We start from the raw sequence: 27243 nt of genomic DNA, 5'->3' as shown, positions 1-27243 counted from the left end.
CTGTTTCAGACGGGGACTGTGTTGGTGTTCCCTTTAGTAATGCAAGCCCGAATACACTGACATGTAGATATTAAAAAAAAAAAAAAAAAAAGTGCGTAGACAACGGATTGAAACTCTCATGTTACCGTGTCGGTACTTCTTGGTTCTTAACACATTAAACAGAGTAACCAAAACGGGTTAACATAAACTGTCAACTCAATTTAAGTATGCTCATTAATTTCACTGGCGGGAGTGTACAGAAGCGTTGGAATAGCGGACTATGTCTGCTACCCGAGCGCGCATGACAACTGATAGCAGGGTTGGACCTTCTACACAATTTACTGTGTCGGCACGATGATTTTATCAGGTTTCTTTTAGTTAATACAGCAACATATGCATGAACAAAATGATCATCTTTAGTTAACGTCTCGCACGCATGCTATATAGATTAAAGGAGACTATGATTATTGAAAATGAATGATAAGGAAGAATTGATGTAAGAAGAAAGTGGCAGCAAAGGGAGAACCCCGAGAAAACATACTGACACGATGTCATTAGCCACGAATTTACATGACCAAGGATAAAACCAGAAGTAAGTAATTTACCACTGAGGCCCCATTCGTCCGTAACATATAACAACATATGACAAGAAAACTAAAAAGTGTGTCGACTCCTTTACATGTAAACAGTTATCATACTGTATACACGAAAGAGTGCGAGTCAATTCCAAATAACCTAACAGAGATTCAAATTAAAACAACTAAAAACAATATTTACTACTATTTTCCTATTAGTTATTTTTGCTTGCCAAACTGGCATTTCCCCTTTCTCAAGCAGTCCACTTCCTATTGTACTGTTGCTCCTAGGAACTCTCATTTCTTCGTGGTGGGATTCACTAGATATTTTTCACATTGCAATTACTTGTTACTTAAAATGTTAACGGGTACGGCAAACATTAGACTTATACAGGCCTATGTCACTTATCTTTTTACATGAAGTGAAGGTATTGTCAATCTGTAACATAATGTAACGAGGTGAGTTGAATAGAACAATGTTCTTTAAAAAAAAAGAAAAGATATTTATTCCTTCTAACATCAAATGAAAGAATCAGCATAAACATACTCGACATGAATTCTGTGTTACCATGTTGGATCGCATTAGTGGTGATGAGTCATTCTTGAACAATGTGGTATTCAGTGACAAATCAACTTTCACCTTTCCGGCCAAGTCAGCACACACAATTGTCGTATTTGGGGCACGGAAAATCCACATGCGCACGTGAAGCTTGTTCGTGACAACCCCAAAGTGAACGTGTTTTGCGCTCTTTCCAGAGCAAAGGTGTATGGGCCATGGGCCATTCTTCTTTGCTGAGAACCATCACCGGCATCGCCTATCTTTATATGCTTCACAACTTTCTTGTTCCATAGTTAGATGAAGATGACCACGATGGCCGCTTATAGTGGCAACAAGATGGTGCCCCGCCGCATTACCTGATAGACGTAAGGAAATTTTTTGATCAGCGTTTTCCAGACTAAGTGGATAGGTCGTGGTGGACCAATTGCCTAGCCGCCACGATCTCCAGATTACACGACACTTGACTTTTTTCTTTGGGGGTTTGTAAAAGAGAAGGTGTAAACCCCTCCTCTACCTGATAATGAACTGAAACATCGCATCACAACAGCCATCGTGGACATTACCCCAGAAATGCTGGCTACTGTTTGGCAGGAAATCGACTTTAGAATGTGTCCAGGATAACCGCAGGTGTACACACTGAGCCATAATGGATTTGTCACACACACACACACACACAAAAAAAAAAAAAAATTGAAATGTTTTGCAGTATGACATAAACCAAGTCTGTATGTGGTTCCAATAAAGAATTATAACTGACTGAAGTTATAAACCCTATAAAGAATCACCCTATAAATAAATATATATATCTATATATCTATATATATAAAAGAGAACGCACAAATCCTTTGTGAACTCATCACGCTAATACGGCTGAACCGATTTCTTTCATTTTTGGGGGGTTGTTAGGATTTGGACCCTAGATGGTTTTTATCATATCACTTTAATTTTTAATTACCAGTGTCTTGAGATAATGGACCATTCAAGTCTCCATAGTTCATCATAGGTAAAAATAAACGTATGTATATGCAACCCGCATGACCATTGCACTCGGCGGGTTAACATAAATGACAGGCGCTATAATGTTAAAATTTACTGCAATTTGAAAGCGAAAAAGTAAAAATTATCTAAGTAACAAAGTTTATTGCGTTCCGGGGTGACCGCAGCGAAGCGGGGTGAACGCTGCTAGTATATATATATATATATATATATATATATATATATATATATATATATATATATATATATATATATATATATATAAGGTGTTTCCCTATAAAGAATCAGAATATGTAATATATATATAGGGTGTTTGAAAAAACCGACAGCGTCTGGGAGGTGATTCCTGAGGCTAAGATAAGACAAAAATATAGACCAACCTGGGTATACAAATGCTTCCTTTCGGAGTTATAGGCTACCAAAAACATGAAAAAAATAAACTTCGGAGATCCATAGCTCCAAAACTATGGGACTTACTGTAGTTGGGCCAAGACTTCACTTAGGAAGTAGTATGTGCTCTGTACAAATATCCAGGTTTCACAATCCTGTGTTACTTCCGCAATATTTTTTATAAACGTCGTTGGTGAGTACCTCAAATTACAAGGGTTGGATTTTTAGTAATGGCAATAACGGTATATCTTGAGAAGTAAAGTACTTACAAGGTTCGTAGTTTTACAGGCCCTCGATGTAATCACTAGCATTGTGAATCATGCGTTCCCAGCGATGTGAAAGCCGCTGGCAGTGCCTAATCACTGGGTAGTGCGGATGGAGCGATCGGTCACCCGGAGGAGATCATCAACTGTACGGAAGAGCGTGTCCCACGAAGTGGTTCCTTCGTTTTCGGGAAGAGGTCTAGTCGCAGAAACTTAAATCTGGAGAACACGGGAGGTGATACATTCGTCCCAGCCCCACCGTTGCAACAAATCTGTGACCGCACCTGCTGAATGTGCCCTTGCATTGTCATGCAGAATGATGAGTGGGTTCGTCAGGAAGTGTTGTTGTTTTCGTCTTACAGCTGTTCGCAGATAGTTTTGCAAAAAATTACAGTAGCACTCTGCACTAACGGTGTGTCCTTGGGGGACAGTATGGTTTATGATTACACTACCCCAGTCGTATGCAATGATGAGCATAGCTTTCACATTGGTTGGGGTATTTCGAACTGTTGTTTTTCTCGGTGACGCAGGATGACACTACTCGTTTGATTGTTGTTTCAGCTGTGGTTCATACGCTCTGGCCCAGGTCTCATCAATAGTAATTATCCGCCGTAAGAAGGCCTCACCTTCACGTTGATACCGCTCCAAGTGTGTTCGAGCGGCATCACATCACAGCCACTTGTGTTGTTCAGTCAGATCATGTGGAACCCACCTTGATGCGATTTTACGCAATCCCAGGCTCTTCTTCAGAATTTTCAGCACACGCTAGTCCTGTATCGTTGGCCAATTGACGAATCGTGGCGTCCCGATCTGCTAGCACTAATGCGTTCACGTTCTGCACATCATCTTCACTTTCAGGAGGATGGCCGGAGCGAGGCATGTCTGTGACATTTTGTCGTCCGTCATAAAAGGCTTTGACCCACCTTGCTACTGTACGGTATGGTAATGCACTTGCACCGCAAACATCTTGTAATAGTTCGTACCACTGTTTTGCATTCCTACCTCTAGTGCATTCAATTTTCAACCACCTCCTCTGATCTTGTTTCGTAAACATCATTATTCCGCGAGCACTCACCCAGAACTGCCTTCTAACTGCTGGTGCTGCTCGTGCATGGAGGGGAGGGCAGGCGAGTTCATGTGCTCTGAAGGAGAGTCGGCATCTAACCTACCGCTGGTATGAATTATAATGAATTGCTTTGTTCCCGAGTATACGTATAGCAGTGATACCATTACTAAAAATCCAACCTTTGTATACGCTCGTAACTAAACTCCTACAAAAATTGTTGCGTAAGTACCTTAGGATTCCGAAACATGGATTTTTGGATAGTGCACAAATTAGTTCCTAAGTGAAGTCTTGACCCGACTACTTTAGGTCCCATAGTTTTGTAGCTATGGACCTTTAAATTTCATTTTTCCATGTGTTTGGCGGCCTATAGCTCTGAAAGGAAAAAAATCTTTGAGTTTTACGTCCCACGGTTATGCCGGTTAGGCTAAAGGAGACGGTGATAATGAGAGATGAGTGAAATGGTGGAATGAAGAAAGTGGGAGGAAACGGGAGAACCCCGAGAAAACCCACGAGCACGGTGTTTGTCCACCACAAAGTTCACTTGGCGGGGGCTGGGATCGAACCCGGGACCCCAAGCACCAGAGGTGAACGCTCTACCACTGAGCCACCGCGCCCCCCAGCTCTGAAAGGAATCTTCTGTGCACCCAGGTTGGTCTATACTCTTTGTCTTATCTTTGTGTCAGGAATCATCTCCCGAATTGTCGGTGTTGTTTTGAAACACCTTATATATATTATACACCTTATATTATATATATAAACACCTTATAAGAATTGTTGTACGATAGTGCTACTACATGGAAGTCTTACTTCAAATCAATTCGAATAAAGTGATCCAGGTATATTTCAATCCAATAGTCTCATATGCTAAATACTTAAGACTAATAATGAAAAACAGGTACCATACCACATCTATATTTACGAATTCAAGTTATAACAAATGATGAAAAAGTCAAACAATGTATACAACATATATTCCTTATGAATCAGCCTCTTTTTCGTCTCTTTACGTGTGAAGAGTATGTAAGCACGGAGTACGTAAACGAAAGGGTGTGCTAGTATAATAATAATGTGCTTAACCCGAAAATTGGTGGAAATTTACTATCTATTTACTTATCTTTTATTACAGTTTTATTACAGGCTCATTGCAGTTTATGCTCAATGCACGGCACTAAATATGTAAACTTCAAACTGATCAACGCAAAATTAAAACATATCTAACATACAGTAGTTCTATATCTTTTGTAGGCATAGATTTCCTACAAAAAAATTTAACACCCAACTTACATACAGTACGTTTATATACGAAACATAATACTAGTTTTCAAAGCAAATACATTACGTTTTCCTAAAACAGCAATAAAACTTCATTTACAGTACCCATATAACACATTTTATTAATATTATATTGGGGATACGAGAAAATATTTCAAACCTGACATGGAAGTTGTACTGCAAATTGCAGGGATTCCATTTTTAAAATTGCTGGGAACTAATCCTGAAAAAAGTTGAGAAGTTTATATGTCAGTTTGCATGACTTATCTCAAGCAAAATAATATAAAATTAAATTGCAAATGAAATTATTACTGGAATCTTTCCAACAAGTAGCACTGAACTTGACTGACTGACTGACAAGGTTTTCGGTATGAATCAGCTGCACGTAAAACAAAATTTGAAACCGATGCAACATAACGATCATGCTTAAGGTCTCTCGCAAACTATTTTAATCAAATCTCATCGTAATATGTATCTAACAGAATTGTAATAGCTTTGTTGAAATGAAATGAAACTTCCCTTTAACATTTTAAGTTTTCCTATTTACTCTAAAGAAGGCAATAGTGAAAGCAAACGAGGAAATGAAATGAAATCTTTGAGTTTTACGTCCCACGGTTATGCCGGTTAGGCTAAAGGAGACGGTGATGATGAGTAATGAATCAAATGGTGGAATGAAGAAAGTGGGAGGAAACGGGAGAACCCCGAGAAAACCCACGCACACGGTGTTTGTCCACCATAAAGTTCACTTGGCGGGGGTTGGGATCTAACCCGGGACCCCAAGCACCAGAGGTGAACGCTCTACCACTGAGTCACTGCGGTCCAAAACGAGGAAATAATTGATAGAATGATATAGCATATAGAAATATGAATGTCTCGGAGCTTGCATATGCATGAGCATGACGTTGTCCATTACAAAGTTCACATTACATACTCAGATATCTGGTCTCAAAAGCGCTCTAATATTGGCTCTCCATTCTTTCTCTTACTTCCTCACTATAAGCAAACGCACTACATTTAGCTATTTAACTCAAGATTAACCAAATATACAGTACCAGATCACTTACAAACAGCTTTAAAATAATAATAATTATTATTATTAGTTTCTCATGTGTATATAATTAATTCTTTTCGTTCTGTTACAAGCCGTTTGTGAAAGATCATCACAAACTACAACTAACTAACAGTTCCCAATACCGTAATATATACGTAAAAATAGAGTCTGTTACCTGAATTAGCCTTTACATGGACTTATATGTTTAAATACAAACGAATCTCTACAAATATCCCCGCATTCTGATATTCAAGACTAGCGGACGAGAGAGTAACAATTGTGGGGAAGAAAGCAAGAGAACGGAAGACAAGCAAGAGCAAAACGTTTAAGATGGGGGCGTGGAACATATGTATCATGCTACAGGAATGGTAATTACATAAACTTTAACAAGAAAAGAAACAAAATAATCTACACTTGACAGGAGTTTGTGAAATTCAATGGAAAGATAATGGGAAGTTGAGAAGAGAAGGATACAGAATCAGTGGCGGCGATAAGGGCCCCGCAGACCCACCGGCGCGGGGGGGCGGACCAGAAGGGGCCCCTACAAAGTATGCTCACCAAGGCACCTTTTACACGTCATTTATCCTACAATTTTAATGCATTTTGAAAGTGTTTCTCCACAGCCTATAACTAATTCTAACAGTTTCACTAAATTAAATAATGAGGTAATCATTAAAATTAAATAATAAGGCATGAGTGTGAACATGAATGTCAGGTTGATCTTAGCAATTTTCCAAAAAAAAAAAAAAAAAAAAAAAAAAAATTTCCAGTGTAACATTTGTATATCGAAATGTTTTGTAGGTAGAGACAAATAGCGGTCCGGACGTGTCTCTTCTCTTTCACCAATTTTATTATAAAATTTCTAAGTACAATGTCTTTAATTTTCAAAGAGTAATTAGTCTAATAGTGTATTTTCTCCTAATTTACCAGATGAAGGAGATTGGTGTTTTGCAGGTGCCCCTTCAGCTCATGGAAGATTCAGAACACTTGCTAGGTTATAGGTGAGATTTATGGGAAACCCCTCAGCTCATGGCAGCCTCGTAAGGTTTTTAGTTGTAGTTAGGATCCCTAGTCCAGTGCGACATAGGGCTTAGGAAAGGTGTACCCCTAGTTCAGTGTGACCTCGGAGCAGGTAATGGCTAGTCGGTCAGTGGTCAAACTGATGTCGGGTTCCTCCGTTGTCCCTCTTTTATAGGTCCTCTTCGGGTGGTACGTCCTCCTTCGGATCCTTTCGTGTGGTCCGTCTCCTTTCGGTTTCCCTCGTGTCTTCCTCTTTAGTGTATCGTCTCTTTTGTACATAATGGCACGTGTCGTTATATATGTGCTTTTTTTAATGTGGGAATCCTTACAATATTATTTATATTAGTCTATTATGCCATATTTTCGTTATCGTGTATCTTAGACTACAATTACCTCGTATTACAATAAATTATCGCGTATTTCAATAAATTATTGTGTTCGCTGAAAATATCTACCAAGAAAACAATTCGAGACATTGCAACTTGTTAATTGAAGAAGACAGTTGCTTCTTGAGTAGTTTGCCGGACTTGACTACTGACTTACAGCTGTACCTCACACTTCCTGTCACAATTGCACAGAAGTTTTTTTCAAAATTAAAAATTATCAAGAATTATTTACGGAGCATCATGGCAAAAGGTAGATTGCGTGCGCTTGCCATTTTGAGCATCGAACATTAAAAATAAATAAATAAATGAATAAATAAAAATTATAGACAAATTCTTGCTCCTGAAGAACCGAAGGTTATCGTGTAAACAGTTCTTAAAAATTTAGTGTTCTATTCCATTCCAAGTGAAATATAGTGATAATGATGCTTACAATACCTCTCCTTAGTTTCATTGTGTGTGTTTGTGTGTTTCGTGTTCCGGTGTGACGATACAAGAAGAGTTTCCATTCAGTTTTATTCTAGGCAATGAAAGTACTATATTTTATGCTAGTACACAAAAATATTCTACATTAATTTTTTCTGTGTGGAATGTAGTTACAATATAATCCCGGATAGCCGAAACCCGAATTATCCAAAATCGTAAATCCAAAAACGCATATAGAAATTGTGAATGAAGTTCGGGTAACACATGGCCCTTTGTTCAGTTTTGCGGTGGGGGGGGCGAAGCCAGTATCGCCGCCACTGTACAGAATGTCTTCCTCAGGTAATGAGAAAAATGGTCATAAGGGTGTGGTAATAATTCTTGGTAAGCGCTTAAAAGAGAAGGTAATGGAAATTGAATTTGTTAATGATCGATTTAGGATATTAAGGCTTAAAGGAAAAAACGATCCTGTGGTGTGTGGTGATACAGACGAAAATTATGAGAAAATAGGGAATGCATAAGCAATTATAATGGGAGATTTGAATTCAACTGTGGGAGAAAAACAGGAAAGTAGTGTAGTAGGCTAATATGGTTTAGATAAGAGGGGAGGAACTGATCAATTTCTGTAGATAAAATTCACTAGTAATTGGAACATGTGGTTCAATCAGCACAAGAGAAGAAGATATAATTAGAAAGAATTCTCAATAGAAGGCCGAAGATATCAAATAGATTATGTTATGATTTAAGACAGCTTGAAGAGCGCGGAGGGTCTTCTCGGGGCCGACATTTTCTCTTGTACTGGCTGCCGAAGTACTTGTGCTTCAAAGTGGATATTCAACTGAAAATGTAGGAAGAAGAAAAGTAGGGAACAAGATGTTGCATATTGAAAAGTTAAAAAAAACGAGGAAGTACGTTGAAAATTTCGAAGAAAAATACTCAAACGAGGAAAGAATAGGTTCACATTATAAGTAACAGATGGTGTGAGCATATTAAACTTTGCACACAGCAGGCTGCAGAAGTAGTAGTAGGTTACCGCGAACACAAAAAGAATTAAGAAAGCATTTGTTACAGAACAGATGTTGCAGAAAATGAGGGAAAGGAAGACGTAGAAATAGGCTAATACAGGAGAGTGCAGAAGAGTGTACAGGAAGTTAAACAACGAGTTACGAAGGAAAACAGACAGAGCAAGGGAAGAGGTTTACAACAGAAAATGTATGGACATAGAAGAATTAGAAAGAGTTGGAAAATGTGAGAAACTGTACAAGGAGGTAAAATTTATGGAATTTCGAAGGGAAGATATGGTGGCAGTAGAAAATATGAATGGAAAGGTAGTCAGCGAGAGAAGAAAAGTCTTAGGAAGATGGAATTAAGATGTGAGGACTCGTATGAGAGTAGGGATAGACCATGTGACTAAATGTTGAAGTAAAAAAAAAAAGAAAAGAAATAAGCGAGGATAATAACGGGTTTAGCATTCTTCGGGATGAGTTTGGAAAAGCTATATCCGAAATTAGGAATGGAAGGGCAACCGGGATAGATAATATACCAATCGAATTCATTAAGAATATTGGAGTCACGGGGAAGAAAGAATTGATCCGACTCTCAATGAAATATATGAAACAGGAGAGTGGCCAAACGATTTCCTGAAGACGATCATGATACCAATGGGTAAGAAATCGAACCCAGAGAGATGTAACGATTATAGAACTATTAATTTCATATCTCAAGCAGCAAATATTATGCTTCGAATACTAAACAGAAGGTTGTACGGAAGAACAAGTGAAAAAGTTGACGAGGAAAAGTTCAAGTTCAGAAGAGGTCAGGGCACAAGAGATGCAATTCGATTATTAAGGATAATCAGTGAAAGGTTTATAAAAAAAAGGGGGGGGAAGACGTGTTGGGTTTATTGATCTAGAAAAGGCTTTTGACCGTGTGAATTGGGAATTATTGTTGAGAGTTCTAAAGAAGGTTGGGTTGGAATGAAAAGATCGAAGACTCATGAGAAACTTACATGTGAACCAACAAGTAATTATTACACTAAGGGAGGAAATGACAGAGGAGAGGCGATTGGAAGAGGAGTTCGACAGGGATGTTGTCTCTCGCCAATTTTATTTAATATCTATCTTAGAAGAGACAATGAAAAAGAGCTTACATAATGAAGATGGCGTTTCGGTAGGAGGTAGTATAATTAGTCGGTTTGAAGATGATATGGCGCTTGTTGCGGAATCTGAAAAGAAAACCAGTAAGGTGTTAGAAAACTTGAGGAGGGGCTGTGAAGAACATAGGATGAAAACAAATGTTAGAAAAACAAAATTCATAGTGACTGGAAGTAGTTGGTGTCAAATACAGAAGTAGAAGAAGAGAGAATAGAACAGAATTATCTAGTTTTCGATACCTGGGTAGTATTAGTGATGATATGAATGCGAACGTGAAATTAAAGCAAAAATAGGAATGGTGAAAGAAGCCTTTAGGAGAAAGGAAGACTATTTTGTGGGTCCTTGAATAACGGTTCTATTCCACTGAGTTTGCCGCAACTAGGAGGGCCATAAAGTCAGTAAAACTGAGGTAATTCATCAGTTTTATTCAAAGCTCCATTCTCAGTCCATGAAGAAGTTGATACCAGAAGCTGGAAGCGAATCACGGGTGAATCCACCTGGTAGGGCTTAAACATGGTTACAGTTGGTGGCGACACAAATCCTGAAATATGAACTTGTAAGCCCGAATAACCACCACCCTCCTTCTGAGTATGCCAGTGGTTAAAGCTTTAAGGCAACGAAAGAGAAAATCCTCACTTTCGTCATTGTAAGTAGACCACTACATGTCTCTTGCAATCTTGAAAGACTTTATGCTACTTGTTTTGGACTTCCCTTATAGTTCTTTTTCTTTCTTTCTTCAGGAGAATAAGGACCACAAAGTTGCAATGTCGAATCGGTATTCGAACCTGTTTCTTTTACTCGTCCATGGGAAGTTTTGTGAACAGTGCGCGCTCTGCAGATGTCAATATCAGTTCAGGGTACCTAAGATGCAAAAGATGATTTTTTGTTAAGGAAATACATACACACAAACACACACACAACGCAATTACTTTCGGACCACTCAGTCTAATTCACGAAGGTTCACTTCATTATATTCGTCTCTTCAACTTCAGGTTTCAATACATTCTGTATGATGTTTGCTGGAGCATGTCTAACGAACTCAGACTCAGAATATTTTTTAACAACAAGCTCTGAATCTTTATCGCTAAATCGTACAACAAATATTTATCTGTTCCCATTGTAAGCTGGTGTATAAACTTCTATCAAGTATGCCACAAACCATTCCTATCAATGTACTTAAGTAATTAGATTGTCCTTGAATTAAGGTCAATATCAAAATAAATAAATAGGCTGTTTAATTTGGTCTGCATGCACAGCTCTTCCCTAATATACAATCTAAGCACATTATTAAGGAAACAAAGAAAGAAAGAAAATTTACTACCAGTCAAATTAAGTGACAAATGATTCTCCATATTCATAATTCAATAAATTTCCTGCTGCAGTACTTTTGTAAAATTTGAAAAAAATTCAAACTTTCACGCTCTCTACGAATTCTAAGTAGGAATTTAAACTTCTTATATGTTGTTGGAATTCACACACATATTTTTCATACATTCCAGACATCATTTTCTGCCTATAAGCCTACATTGTGGAGAAAAGAACCATGGAACTGCAACACAAAATAAAATCTGCTGAGTAGATGCGTGATCAATCCTGTGCCTGGCACAGCAAAATAATTTAAGACAGATGAATATCACGGTGTAGATTAATTTTGATTTTGATTTGATTTGAGTGTAGCGTCCCTTTCAGCAGCGAGGCTATATGAGACCTACAGTTTAACGTGGATTCGAACCACATGAGCTCCCGCCGGGAATAGAACTCGGGTTTACTGCGCCAAAGGCGCATATGCTACTGATTAGCTATGAAGGACCTCTACGTGTAAATTTAAATCAGAACACTTGGCACAATGGTCAATTCACTTATTTACAAATCGTGCTAGAAAAAATGTAGTCAAGTGACTATGATGGTGGTAACAAAATAGAAACTGAACAATGGAGCATAGCAGAAGAAAAGCAATTGCGCTCTATACTATCAGATCAGATGAACACGGTTCAGTTGTCAGTTATTTAGAGAACGTCAACTATCAGAGTGTACTGTGCTCAAGTGAGGGATTGTAATAGTAGTGGACCACGTAAGTTTCGGCTTGTATGTCGTGGGTTCACAATTGTTATGCAAGAGAGATTCAGACGTACAGGGTTATTTTATCCCCTTGTTGTGATTGTTATGGAACTATGACAAATATGGAATTACGACTAGGACCACAATGCCCCTTTCATATTTCTGGGGGGATACTTGATTAATATGGAAAGCTACATCTCCCTGATGAAATGCCCAATTCAGGATTCAGATCGAGTGACGAATTTAAATCAATTTATATTTCAACACCATACGGTCAGTGAGGGTAATTATGAGACACTGCCTGCGGAGGGTAATTATGAGACACCTCACTGATCTTCAACCACTGCAGGTAAATACAAATTAAGAGCACAGGCATTTAGTAACATCCTTCACAATGCTTTGTCTACATTTTTAAGTTTCAGTTTACAAAAGTTTGGATGTACCATTTTTTTTTAACAAACTCATTTAAAAAATGTTTCGAAATTTGATATCCTATCATTAACTTTTATATCTACTCGTGCAGTAATATCACTGTTGTAAAACTAATGGGATTGGTGGAAGCCTGGTAGGTCATCAGTTATAGGTTAAGTTGAATTTCTCCCTCGGCTTTCGTTTCAGAGTTACAAATTTTCTTGTTGTTGTATCTAATTTCGGTTATATAGAGGGTAATTATGAGACGCATGCTAGATTAATGTATTTGAGAAACAACTGTAATCTGTCTCGGTATCCTAATATGTTGCCTATAATCTTGTTTCTTAGTAACTTTCAAAATCGTATACCTACATTATTTTGCTGAAAATAGCATATCAATATACTAAAACATAAAGAAATAGAAGTAGCCTAAGTTGTCTTTTAGTGAACAGCCTAAAACTTGGTCCAAATTTGTTTCATAAGCCTGTTTTGTAACCTGAAACTATCTAATATAGGCTATTAACCGATAGGCCTATTATAGTCAACTCACAACAATATTAGAATAATATCAATTGCTATTTCCACTTTCTTTCTTTGTTATTTTCTTGTAACTCAGCCAAATATTTGTATATCTTTATGTAATAAACACAAAATAACGTAGACTTCTTTGTCTCACAATTGGACTCATTTATGCCTCAATATCACATACAGAAAGCTGAGGACAATAGGAGTCTCATAATTACCCCTTTGAAGGGAAATTACGAGACAGCACAAATTTGACATTTACTCATCAACTTATCAGATGACAGGAATTTTCTTGGCAGCAAATTGTTACTCTACTGGTACCATAGACTGCTGCCTAGGTTAACCGCTTTCAAAACTAATGTAAGCTGATTAACGTGGAAACGTTGTTAAATCTGTCTCATAGTTACCCTTACTCACCCTAGTTGACGGAATGAAAAAATAAATCTCGCTTTCCACATTCCTAGGCTATAGAGAGTGCATAGGTAGTATATTTGTACACAGGCTGAATTCCACCCAAAATAAAATGTTGTTTTTACAGTATCTACTTTAAAACCTCGAATTATAAAACTTCAATAAAGTGCAACACGTGTGGCAAGAAGAAAGAATCAGCCTCACCCTACAACAATTTTTAAAAATTCAATCTATTTTTAAATACTGTGAATTTTTTTTTAAACTTTTATTACAAAGGTGTATCAAAATGTAAGGTGAATTTTCGATTTACTGAAAAACGTGCACAGATAAATATCTCAAACTGTATCATGTTTGACGCATGGCATCACACTAACATTCGATGTAAGGACCACTGCGGTCCATTCAAACGTGACACCAAATCGTCCATGGCCTTTTCAAAGAAACGTGGCTCCAGGTTTCCTAACCAGGTAACCGTAGCTTGTTGTGCCTCTTCCAGTCTATCGATACTCCTCACTAAACCATATGAGATTTACAATGTCATGCAACCTCACTCTTCTCTCTTCATGAATCATCGCATCGACGTCACTGATAAACGTTGCAAGTCTGCCCCTTCTGTCATCATCTGTTACAGTCCTTCTACCATTTGCGACTGTGTTGCACCACACATACACTTGTTTCTGCGACACAGCACTCGATCCAGAGACCTCCATCAACTATCGATGGATGTCAGATGCTTTCTGTCCCTTGGCCCATTAAAAATGAATAACACTGCCGTCTCACTTCCTTCATCTTTGTATCTACAACATAAAAAAAAAAAAAAAACCTACACAGAAACCTTGGGTATTCGAGACAAATTCAACTTATTTTCTGATATACCTTTGTATTTCACAATATGTGTAAATGATTGAATTATTACGTAAAAATTACATGCTTTAAAAAAATGTATATTTAAATTTTCAAAAATAAAGATATAATAAATCTTTTCGCTGTTTGCGAAACTAAGCATTAATATCTAAACATTACCACAGAAATTTGTATATTATTGAAAATAACACTGTATTTATCTATTAAAGCTACAAATAAATTGCACAAAAATCTCGAATACTGTTTGCATAATCAGGAGCACAATAGCTCACATCTTGAGAAAAGGTCCCTACTTCTATCTCAATAATGTAAGATTGGGGTGGACTACATCGTGACTCCCGGTTTCTTTCATTAAATTTTATTTTCTTGTTCTACTGATGCTCCCATTAGCATTTACTGCTCTTCCCTTTGATCTAAAGGCATAGACCAAACTAACGATTCTCGGTACGAGAAGTTAAACTAACGATTTCAATAAGATTACTGAATAACATTATGTAATAATTTGTAACCAAGCCCAAGTGCGACTAAACGAAAACATTAGAAACTATAGTAAAAATGAAGCTTTTGTTGGCAAACACAAAATTACATGGCACCAAACACTAAAGAATCTACAATTCACCATGTTTTCGTAGAAAACAAACTCACAGTTGAGCATGATATTCCAATTACAGGGGGTTCCACTGCAAATATAACCAAGATATCATCAAAAATACTAAACTCTAAGTCACCTGAAAAAATTCTACGGGGTGAAAGAAAGAAAAAGAAAATTGTATGTCTTGAGATTTCAGTATGATCTATACATACATCAGATATTGCAGTTAGCATGTTTATTGAAACTACCACAAGCAAGCGTCTACCATTAGACTCAATTTATTTATGGAAGCAGGTTTGTCTATCTGTCTGTCCGTCCTTTCTCTAATACCTTTCGTAAAATTTATCCGATTTCAACGATATACGGCGCGTGCTTCATTTGAGGATTAGGAAATAAACCTATTCTTTGAGGTTAAAATCCGTGAAGAATACAAGAGTTGAGCAGGACATATTTCTGCCAGTACTTCCGGCATCATTTGTTTCCAGCGAGTTCCAATGATTTGTGTTACATACAGAAGATATAAAGACGTACGAGCAAAGGGGTACGTGTTACCAAAAATTCAGAACTGAGGTTTAAATTCGATATTTCTTTTTGTCTGCACCTTCCTTGAATAAAAAAACACACTTCTAACGAAAAAAAATACTTGCCACAATGTTTTACCATCTGAAAAATCATAGTTGACTTACGTATTAGTTTAACGTTCCACAATTATGCTGTGGGGCTTACGGGAAAGTGATGATGCATGTTCAGACATTCCTGAAACCGAGAACACTGACAAAAACTGGGTCGAAGTACTTATATATTCCAGATTGACCACTACATTAAGATTTTTACTCAATGTGGTTTTCACACTGCATTAAAGCCCCCAAAATTTTGGAAAAAAAGTATCACTCAATTAAATGGTTATTACACTGTCCTGAACGAAAAATCAGAAGTTTACGAGATGACGTGCTGTTCCCTGGAGGGCTATATAGGCATGATAAAAAGAAACTTAAAAGTATGACTCAAAAAACATCTCGGAGATGCTACAGCAGAACACTCGGTTTCAGGCCTTTAATAAAATAGAATGAAATAGAAAGATTTGTTTTTGAAAACCTATTTATTTTCCCTTAAAAATCCAAACCTTAACATACATAAGGGTTAATTAAGCAAGGAATGGGAAGCAGTAATTAAAAAGTACATACAATATTGGCAGAAAAACATCAACATGAGTTGGCAACCTTCCCTTCTTGAACAAAAGATCACACAAATTGGGCCCTCCATCTTACAGTGTGCTGCTCCACCATTCAATGATTGACGGGCAGCTAAGATAAGACATTCCTTGAACTGCTCTATCCCGGTGAGTCTATTCGTTTTACTTTCCTGATGTTTTTGCTATTTATTAATCCTGTTTTCATCCTCCGTGAACAAGGCTCTAGGGGAAAGCCAAAAGCTCCGAAATATGATAGATTTTCAGAAATAGCAGTTGTATATAAGTAAAATGATCGTTGAAATTCCTGAGCGTGTTAGTATATTGTCTGAAGTTGAAAGTGTTCAGATATACATGATATGATCAAATATTTTTCTACAACACTTTCTAAAAAAAATGTTCGATATTGATGTAATATGGAGTTTTCTTCCTCTTTCTTTCTTAAAATTTCGTAGTTATCCACATTGCTGTGGAATGAAAGCCGTCGAGGATCAGGACATAAATTCTACTCAATTTTAACCATTTCGGTTCTGATTTTTTTTTTTCCTCACTGATTTTTATTATTTTGTACTATTATTCTTTATGACTTAACAAATGAAATTAAATCGTCATTTTATTTGTAGGTGTCATATTTAGAGAATTATAGGACGTACACATTTATGTACACTAGGATTGAAACATGTTATGTAAAATACAAAATGGCATTAATCGAAAACATCATTGCATATATGTAGTTTAAAGACTCGAAACACATCGCTAAAGCGGAAGGACGAAATTGTAAATAGAGTCGTCAAAAATAAAAGCCTATGTGGCTGAGCTTCGTCCATTATGACGTAATAGCGTCTAGAAGTACTCTACAAGAACTGTACGTAGTTTTTTGACAATAGATAAAAGCAGCAGAGAAATAGCGGAAAATGATTCAGACAAGAAATAATACAAAACATAAAAATCAACCATTTTGAACCCTCCAGAGTAATTATATTAACCTTGAAATATACATATAATGTACACATATGTTACCGCCAGGGGCAAAAGAGTTAAGTTTCCGCTTATACATACTCGTACATGATATAATAATTAGCTAAATTATTTTTCATGACAACTTTCGAAAAAAAAAAAAAATATATATTTTCATGCAATTTTATTTCAGACTTCCAAAACATCAACAGCAGAAGCAGCTCACTCAAATTGCTTTCACATCATCATTAGCATTAGAAAAATTAAACATTTTTTGTATTACAACATGCTTACTTACATAGTGCTGGCTAATTATAAACTACATAATATGGTAAAATTGGAAGAAAACATTATAAGTTATACTGTAAAGCTCATTTTAATAGAAATTGCTTGTGATAGTGTTACAATATTTATTCGAAAATTAGCCAAGGATACAAGTGTTTCCCTAAATAGGAAATCACTCACTTTTTTTAAGAATTCATATGACTGACTCTTGAAGCATATATTTAATATCCTTATTCATTCTGCCCCGTTTCAATCTAACGTATTAATCACCATCTAGGTTTATTTCTTCTAATTCAAATTATCAATAACTACGACAGTGAATAAAGCAGCAATCACTTCCTTCGTCATGGTTATATGACGTAGGGCATATATCCATATATATGACAATCCTACATGCAGACGAAATTCTTTTCCATATTGCATGAAGTGTATCTACAATCCAAAATTCATTTTACGTTACGTATCCTTCCAGTTTCTAATCCCAAGAGATTAATATCCATATATATCATATTATTCACCTTGTAGTTGTAGGTAGCAAGAAAGTGCAATTGATTGCTGCCACTGCTGAGCAGCGAAAAAGGCCAAGCTAGTAATGATTATAAATTAAGTTAGTATGGAAACAGATGAATGACTGTTTATTACAGTGTTTTACTGATGTGACATAGTTGCTATCTCCCGTTTGGTGCGAGCGGTCCCGGGTTCGATTCTCGATAGAGATACTCGGTGGAAAAAGCGTAACAGCTTTTCCACCCCAGCCATCTAAATGAGTTTCCTCACTCATACCACGCAAATCCTGGAATGGTAACACAATGGTTCCAGGCCGCTTCTTTTCCCCAGCCCTTTCTTTCTCCCAATTCCCCGGGCAGTGTGATCGCCGATATACATGATTTCTACCTCGATATACAGACTTCCAAAATAGCTGCCCTCCTCTCGGATTGCTCGAAACACTTAAAAAAATATGTCAAATAAATTTTTTTATTGTAGAAAAACGAATGAACTTAGTAACATAATCGCAATAGTAGGAAGAATACAAACTAGTGTGTTTCGGTAGAGGAGCAAAATTCGTCTGTTGGTTCAATAGGAATCGTGAAATCACTCGCAATGTTGCCAACTTTGATGAAAATTTAGCTAACTTAAAACATCTTTGTTTCTGTCCTCACGAGCCGAATCAACCATCTGCTTCTAGCACCGAAATCTACTCCATATGGTCTCTTGAAAATGACTTATGTTTCTGCTTGTTACATCGCACGTTATAGTACGATGAAAAGCTGAAAATTTCATTAAGACGCCATGTTTGGGCGCCATTTTCTCAAAAACATCACTATTTAAAAATCTGAATTTTTACAACTATTGGAGAAGTACCTAGGTATTTAATACCCGTTAACCGTTCATGCGCCTACAGCCCCTAATATTCGCAATTAATTACTATGGGCATTTAAGGTCCTGTACAAGGTGATTTGAAAGACAGTATGAAAATTTTAACAGATGAATCCTGACATCAAATAAAAAAGAAACATTCGCATAAACATGGGTCGAATTCCGCTTCGTTTTCGAATTACAGTGTTTCCAACTCAGGACCCAAATTCGACAATGGAAAATGATATATATATATATATATATATATATATATATATATATATATATATATACAGGGTGGGCCATTTTAATTAATCCACGGAAATATGTGAAAAATGATAAAACATAGAATAAATGTTTCAAGTACACGTTATATATTGCTAAGGGGGAAACCCAATTCCGCTAAAAGTACCCCTCCCCGCCCCCCCTAAATGGGGGTAACGGGGGGTAACTTTGAAATGTCAAATGGGAACATTGGTCGAGTAATATCTCGTTCGAAAAGTCTTGGAAAACTAAGTAACGCTGTACCAAAAGATGTTCCATATTGTGCACCGGTTTCAAAATGGCCGCCATAATATGGTTCGGAAACTCCAGTACCCATAGTGTGAAAACCATGGAAGGTAAATGAATGGAACAAAATTGAAATACGTAAATATCATAGGGCATATCGAATGATGTAATCCGTGTGATCCCAGTGGCCTCCCTAAAGGGGTCTTGTGGGCTAACTTCAAAATTTCAATGTCCGACCGGACAACGGTTCGGGCGTACCATTGACCTACCCAATGCTGTTTGGAAGGCAGACTTCATGCATAGAGAATTGGTGCACTAAGTTAACGCGGATGGCCACAGTTACATTTTGATTAACTATTAGCATTCATGTCATATTGTGAGCTTGAGGGACGAAACGGTGTGTACGTATATCCCCGAAATGCTTTCTGAATAACCAGCACGCATTGCATAAAAGTTTCTCTTTTTTTAGTCACTACAGCGTCATCCTTACAAACAAATGTTTCAACCACACCATACCTATTTGTAAGGCTAGCCTTAATTTACAAATTAAAGTAGAGTTCTCGTTTGAACTTTCACTTTACTTTCCACCCCACTCACATACAGAGCGCAGGGAGAGGACTTGGATTTCTCAGGACTATTTTGCAGGACTTGGATTTCTCTCTATACATTATGGCAATTTTACTCTAATATTTTTATCTCTGTTGTATTATTCTCGAGCCTTGGAACGCCTCCGTGGTTCTCCTATTTAATTTTCGTTATTTTCATTTATGTCTAACCGTATTCATACTATGGGCACTAGACGTTTTCTTAGACACAGTCACCATGTCTTTGCGATCATTTTGAAAACGGTGTCTCATGTCGAAAATTTTCATACAGAAGCTGTTTGATATTAATTTGTCTATGTAACGTGATGTTACTCGCTTCAAGCTGCTATTTGAAAGCTTCAAGTTGACCCCGGATACCTTTCAGTTGGCCCTTGGAGTCACCCCGACAACACCTCTCGATGTGCCTTACGTCAGTTAGCTACTCCAGTTTTTCTTTTGTTGATTTATCTCCAATCGCTTTCATACTACGGGTACTAAACCTTTTCTCTGACACGGATACTATGTTTCGGCGGCCTTTTGAGAACACTGCCATTTCACATCAATCGTTTTCTCCTTCAATATGTTAGATTTTGCAAGATTTATCGAACGAGGTACCACTCGACTCATGCTACTATTTGAAATTTTGAAGTTAGCCCCCAAGACCCCTTTAGAGAGGCCACTGGGATCACAGGGACCACACCATTCGATATGGCCTATGATATTTACGTATTTGAATTTTGTTCCATTCATTTACCTTCCATGGTTTTCACACTATGGGTACTGGAGTTTCCGAACCATATTATTGCGGCCATTTTGAAACCGGTGCACAATATGGAACATCTTTTGGTACAGCGTTACTTAGTTTTCCAAGACCTTTCGAACGAGGTATTACTCGACCCATGTTTCCATTTGACATTTCAAAGTTACCCTACGTTACCCCCATTTAGGGGGGGCGGGGAGGAGTTCCTTTGGCGGAATTAGGTTTCCCCCTTAGCAATATATAACGTGTACTTGAAACATTTATTCTATGTTTTATCATTTTTCAGATATTTTAGTGGATTAATTAAAATGGCCCACCCTGTATATATTCCGTGTTAAATCAGAAACTATGTGTTAAAGTTATGATGAAATTCAGAAGTTGATTCATATCAATATGATGATTTTTACGCGGATAAGAGCGATGCAATTCGGTTGGCAGTGTTGCCAACTTCGTAGAACTTTCATTTGTTTCCAAATGACGCTGTGTTTTTTATTTGGTAAACATTGCATGAAGCACAATTTTCCTCACACCACCAAAGTTTTCGAAAACTTAGATATTTCACTAAAAGGTTTTATCTCGGATGTGTTATTGATAGTTTGAAACATTGACTGTGAATTTCACTTGATGTCTACTATCATTAGTAAAACCAAAATGACGAATAAAAATTATGTTTGTGCAAGTTGTAATAATAAGACGAAGAAAAATTCTTTATTATTATTGCAGAACCCGTCGTAACTCTAGGTATCGAGTTCGAACTTGTTCAAGAAGCGAAGTGATATCTGCTCAGCAAGTGTTTAGAAAGGTCTGCTGCAACCACGAAACATTTGTTACGTGATTCTGTGTCGTGAACATCATCCTAGTGTTCTCTGGAAGCATGAAAATTGTTATCACTGGTAACATGATATCGTAGTGCACTAATTACTGCGTTTGTGTGAATAACAATGGAGAAGGCCTATTAAAGGAAGGATCTATTAAGTGTGTTGATTATACTAACGTAGGGTTGCAATATTACCCGATTTTCAGGTCCTATATTCGTCCCCCGCTTAATCATCTCTTAATCACGATAAACTACCCGCTTTTATGGATTGGAGAAAAATCTAAGACGACTTTGTTGATAAAGTATCGTTGTATTCAGCGTAAATCGCAACACCTCTGTCAATCTCAATCGCGATTGAGTTAACTTTAGACTCGCGTTCAGGTTCAGGCTGTGAGCTATTTGCTCGGAGCGCGTGCGCACAGCCGTTTGCTAATAAGAGATATGCTCTAATGCACAGTGGTTTTCTTTGTGTAGTTCATGTGCTTTTAATGTAATGTACTGGAGGTGCTATACGAACGAATATTCGTTTGTGGATGTTGTGATAAACATACTTGAATTATTCACGACTTCATAAACTACAAAAATGCCGAAGGACTATTTGTTATATTATATGCTTTGCCTTTCTCATGATAAAAATTTAGAAATGATTTTGTTTCTTAAAGAGAAAACCCTATGAACAATATCTACCATATATCGCTTATTAATTCAATGTTCTCGGGATTCCTTGCTTTTGTTTTGAAAAACTTGATTTACAGATACCCTTACAATTGAGGAGCGTTTTTTCAAAACTCGATAAGCACAAAACTTTTTTTTTTTTTTTTACAGGAATTGAATTTTCGTTATTATTGTACATAAACTCTATATAGCTATGACAATATGCTTATGATTAAGTATGCTATACACACGGCAGATCGAGATTTACCAATTCTGAATTCACAGCTCGATTGGTAGCATAAAACACACACCTATCCCATCTATACCGCCGCTTCTCGAAATTTGAGATATATCCAGTTTTGAAAAAACGCTCCTCAATTACAGATATCTTACTGTAATACTTACTTAACACTTATTTTACAATTCGAGACTCACATCGGCTGAACTTAAAAAACATTAAAAGCAAAAACTATTATTATTATTTACTTTAGTTTCGTTAGAAAAGCACATTAGAAGTGTCATTTAACAAAGAAAATCACTTTTAAAAAAGTGGTCCGAAAGACCCAGGTCAGTATTTGTAATACACATCAGTACTTACGGTTTAGAATCCCTCACTTTTCTAATTTTAAAATATGGCAACCCTATGCTAAAGGGCATAAGAGGATTGTGTACAGAAAGAATTCTCGACAAAAAATTAATCTTGCGGTAATATAGGATGGATTGTGTGATAACAATTTTCATGCTACAAACATAACCGAAACACACTACTTTATATTCTTCCTACCATGGCGATTATGTTTCTAAGTACACTCGTTTTTCTACAATATTTTTTTTTAATTTGCCATATTTTTAAGCTTTTCGAGAAGTCCGGGAGGAAAGCAGTCATTTTGGAAGGCTGTATATCGAATGAGATTTTTTTTTCAGCATAAAGAAAGAAATACAGGTCTAATAATATTGCATGGAGATCCCATATTTAAAAAAATGAATTAAATCTGAGACTGTGAGGGGGAACAATTTTCTTTTGCCTGGAGATTTGAAATGGAATCAGTCGGAAATGATTCCTGAACTGCTCCGGGAACTGAATCAAATGAATCGGTCCCAGTGAATGTTCTAGTCAAAATAAAAAATTACCGTCTGATGCTTAAATTTGGTATAATTTTAATAATTTCCTGTTAATTTTGAAATTTTTGGGGACCACTTGCGGTACTTAACTCCTTCATTTTTTTATTCCAATATTTCGAAACTAACATTCGGACGCTTATCCTCAGGAACACACTACACAATCTTTACACTGCTGTTTTATGTCTGAACAGCGATAATTTAAGAATATTTGTTATATTACCACTGCTAAGACACAAAAGGGTGAATCATGTTGTGAAAAAAAATCCTTAAGCCATTGTGTGCCCCTGAGGAAAAGTGTCCGAGTGATACAAAACATTACTAGATGAACTACCGATGAACATTACTAGGTGAATAATTCAAAATATTACATGTTCCATACGTTAGATAAATAATTCTAACATAAATATTGTTTAGCTCTAGCTGCGCATCGGTTAGTAGGACCGTCTTAAAAAGATGCAATGAAGTAGAGTAGGGTCGGGATAGCTTAGGGTAGTTTGGACCCATTTAGAAACATTAGTCGAGTGTAATTTTTCGTGTCTGCGTAACTACCAACTGCAGTGGGCAGTGTAGAGCTCACCCGAAATTTCTAGTTTTACGGTGAGAAACGGTGGCTTATTGGTAGAGAGTTCCGTGTCCGTGTGATTTCTCTAGGTTTTCTGTTTATTTCACAATCTCGTTCCATCAATTATTTCGCAATAATTTTCTTCCATTAGGCCTACATTCCTCTCATTGTTAAAAGTACAATAACTATACACATTTAAATTGGCCTATGTTTAGCAGAAGGGGGTCCAGCTGTTTTCTCTAAAAAATGTTACAATTTCGGTAATTTCTGTTTATATTTGGTTAGTTTAGGGTAGGTTATGTTAGTTTAGGTTAGGTTACATTAGTTTAGGTTAGGTTAGATTAGTTTAGTTTATGTTATATTAGTGTAGGGGTCCTGCATAATTTTCCAAAAAATGATAGTATTTCGCTTATTTCTACCAATATTAGGTTAGTTTAGGTTAGTTCAGGTTAGCTTAGGTTAGTTTATGTTAGGTTAGGTTAGGTTAGATTTGGTTACGTTATGTTACGTCTAAGTACTTGCATCATTCATTTCTTGTGTAAATTTTGTTTCTTGCGTGCTTCTGGACCCCTTGTACTAAACATAGTCCTTTAAATTCACAGATCAAAGACTTCTTTTTATAATTCCAAAATTATGAGCAGAGGCTAAAGCAAAGCGAGACGGAGATGATGAAATGGATGACAATGTTAGAATGATAATGAAGTTGGCTTAAGTTTAGAGTTGCCCCTCCAGTCTGAAGGTGCCCTTGGACTTTGTAACACACAAAAAACAATGCTTAAAAGTATTAAAAATTGTTACATTTCACGTAACTTCAGTACCCCGTGGGCTTCACAAAATTTTAAAAGGTTTTCTTCATTATTTTTGCGCATCCATTACACCTGTTCGCCATATTCGCCATATTTTACAACTACCATGCTGCTGAAACCTTCCGCATCCGGCAAATAGTACTAACTTCCACATATCTTTTCTTGCATTAAACATAACTCTCCTGCCGAACTTACATTCCTAAACATCAAATTATCATTTCTTACCTCATTTCTCCTGTAAATTTTCCTGATATTTATAAAAAACGGAGGGGTAACTCTAAACTTAACCCATGAAGTTAGTGGGAGGAAAGAGGAGAATCCCGAGAAAATCCATGCACACTGTCTTGTTCCATCGCAAAGTTGGCGCGTACAGGGATCGAATTAGAAACCCCACAAACTAAAAATAAACACTCTACCAATGAACCACGCCAACCCCTGAGACGACTGAATGTATCAGCGACCATGCAAACATCTTTGATATACATAATAATGATTTCCTGAGTTAAATAATACAGTAGCCAAATTTACTAGGCACAAAGTGGTCATTCTTTACTATTACAGTTATCAAATAATCTGGTTTTCATATGTGAGGAAGCACTAAACGAAACGCACAATCGTGTAAAATAAACAAGATTGTTTTAAGTAATAATCCTCATAATGAATAACCACTCAATAAAGACAAGTCTAATATTCTACACAGTATTTACAGTGTTCTGGAACTGAAGAAGACTGTCAACTTTGACATCAACTGTTGTCAACTAAAACTGCCTAAAAAATATGAAGTAACATACCTTCGGTGTCTTGATGAATTCCATATTGATAGCTGCCACGAAATTAAATTTGCTTCAGCATATACCCTGCTGGAATTATACTACCATACAGTAATAAAATTTATGTTTACTTATCACGCAAATCTATTCACGAAAACCATACACAGCAGAAGACAATCGACATGCGTTGACCGTTCAGAATGATAAATATAGCCAGGTGCATAGAACTTTATTTTCCGTTTTTATTAATAAAACCACATTTCTAATTTTAATTATCCACTTAAACAATCAGAACATGTGTCTCAATCCATACGAGTTCGGTAAACGCAATGCTTGATTTAATTTGCAAAAATATCAATCATAATTCGTTTATACATTTTTTGCGTTGCGTTGCGAGTTACTATTGGCTACCTCATTTGCCTTTGGTGCACCTGCTACCGCCTTCGATTCCCGTGTGAGAAACCACAAATTTAAATTTCATCATAATTAACTTTCAATGACCACTGTCTTCTTTACCCTAAAAAGCATAATCATAGGAAGTAAACAATGAAGTTTATATATATATATATATATATATATATATATATATATATATATATATATATATATATATAGGGTGTCCGTGAGGAAAGTCAAAGATTTTGGGAGGTCATAGGGGAGGTCATTCTAAGCAAAAATGCTTATGTGGACATAGGGTCTATTCCTCCTCGTTCCGAAGATAGAGGTGTGGGTAACCTTTTGCCTCTTGCACTTGCCAATTTTTGTTTGAAACGTTCTAGAACACGCTGTAGTTGGGGTTATGTTACATATTATACATCGTTTGAAAGCTAGTGAAATAGGCTTGCAGATGGTATACCGATTGTGACAGTACTGCCTATAGGAGGGAAGTAGCGGAGGGAATTTTTTCGAATTTCCCTATACAATTCCCTTTATAAAACAATTTTGCACTGTTCTTGAGGGGAAACACTGTCACTAGAGGAACACTATCGGTTTAGGCGAAAATGATACTGTATACCAAAGATCCAGGTGAAATGTCACGTTTTTAGCTTTATTAGAAGCTGTAAAAAAAAACAAAAAGCATTCTTCCTAACTCCTCACTCTAATAACATAACAATGTTTTCAACTTTCCATAAATGACAATGGTTACGAATATTAATAAACGAATGTTTTTTTTTATACAAAATTAGAAATGCAATACTATTCCCTAACGTACAAGAGCTTTACATTTTTATGTGGGAATAATCTGAAAAACAGATGGCAGTGAAACAAAACCCACTCGAATTAAAGTTTTCGCACAACATACTACATCAGAATATCTCTTGCAATAGGGTAATCTAAAGCATAAGTAATTACTTCTAATGCAAACAGATGGAGACGTAACCCTATTATCACTTGCAGACACGAGACACAGAAGAACTAATAAAGGTTCTTTGAAGGTAATTAGTTGCGGTGCGCCGCTTAAAGCAGAAAAAAGATCCAAAAACATTTCGAAGGAATGGGGCATAACAGTGCCAACGTCTCTGTTGGGTGTACGTGAGACAAGCAAAAGCAAAATGTTTGTGAGCAATAGAAGTAATTATTTATGATTTCGACAACCCTATTGCAATGGACATTCTCGTGCAGTATGTTGTACGAAAACTTTAATTCAAATCGGTTTTGTTTCACAACCATCTGTTGTTCAGAGTGTTCCAACATAGAAATGTAGATCTCTTGTATGTTAAGGAATAGTATTATATTTCCACTTTTGCATAAAAACATTCGTCTATTAATATTCGTAAACATTGTCATTTATGGAAAGTTGAAAACATTGTTATGTTATTAGAGTGAGGAGTTAGGAAGAATACTTTTTTTTACAGCTTCTAATAAAGCTAAAAACTTTG

The 27243-nt window shown here is 36.6% G+C and overlaps 1 protein-coding gene across 4 annotated transcripts in view; it reads right to left on the bottom strand.

Moving 5' to 3' along the window:
• Positions 1-25567, bottom strand: part of Mtmr6 (Myotubularin related protein 6) — a 374237-nt gene extending 348670 nt beyond the window's left edge. The window contains exons 1-2 of one of the 4 annotated variants that reach the window (XM_081738793.1): positions 25385-25541; positions 5261-5323 (exon numbers count right to left, since the gene is read on the bottom strand). In XM_081738793.1, coding sequence (XP_081594919.1) covers positions 5261-5299 — 39 coding nt within the window. In that variant the 5' untranslated portion in view covers positions 5300-5323; positions 25385-25541. Of the gene's footprint in view, positions 1-5260; positions 5324-25384 lie in introns of all 4 variants that reach the window. The other 3 variants (XM_081738791.1, XM_081738794.1, XM_081738790.1) reach the window with 3 other exon arrangements.
• Between the last annotated feature and the right edge of the window lie 1676 nt (positions 25568-27243).

The sequence above is a fragment of the Thermobia domestica genome, chromosome 14, assembly GCF_964235325.1.
Source record: "Thermobia domestica chromosome 14, izTheDome1.hap1.1, whole genome shotgun sequence".
Lineage (NCBI taxonomy): Eukaryota > Metazoa > Arthropoda > Insecta > Zygentoma > Lepismatidae > Thermobia > Thermobia domestica.
The sequence above is the reverse complement of the archived record's forward strand: the minus strand, read 5'-3'. Positions and strand labels throughout refer to the sequence as shown.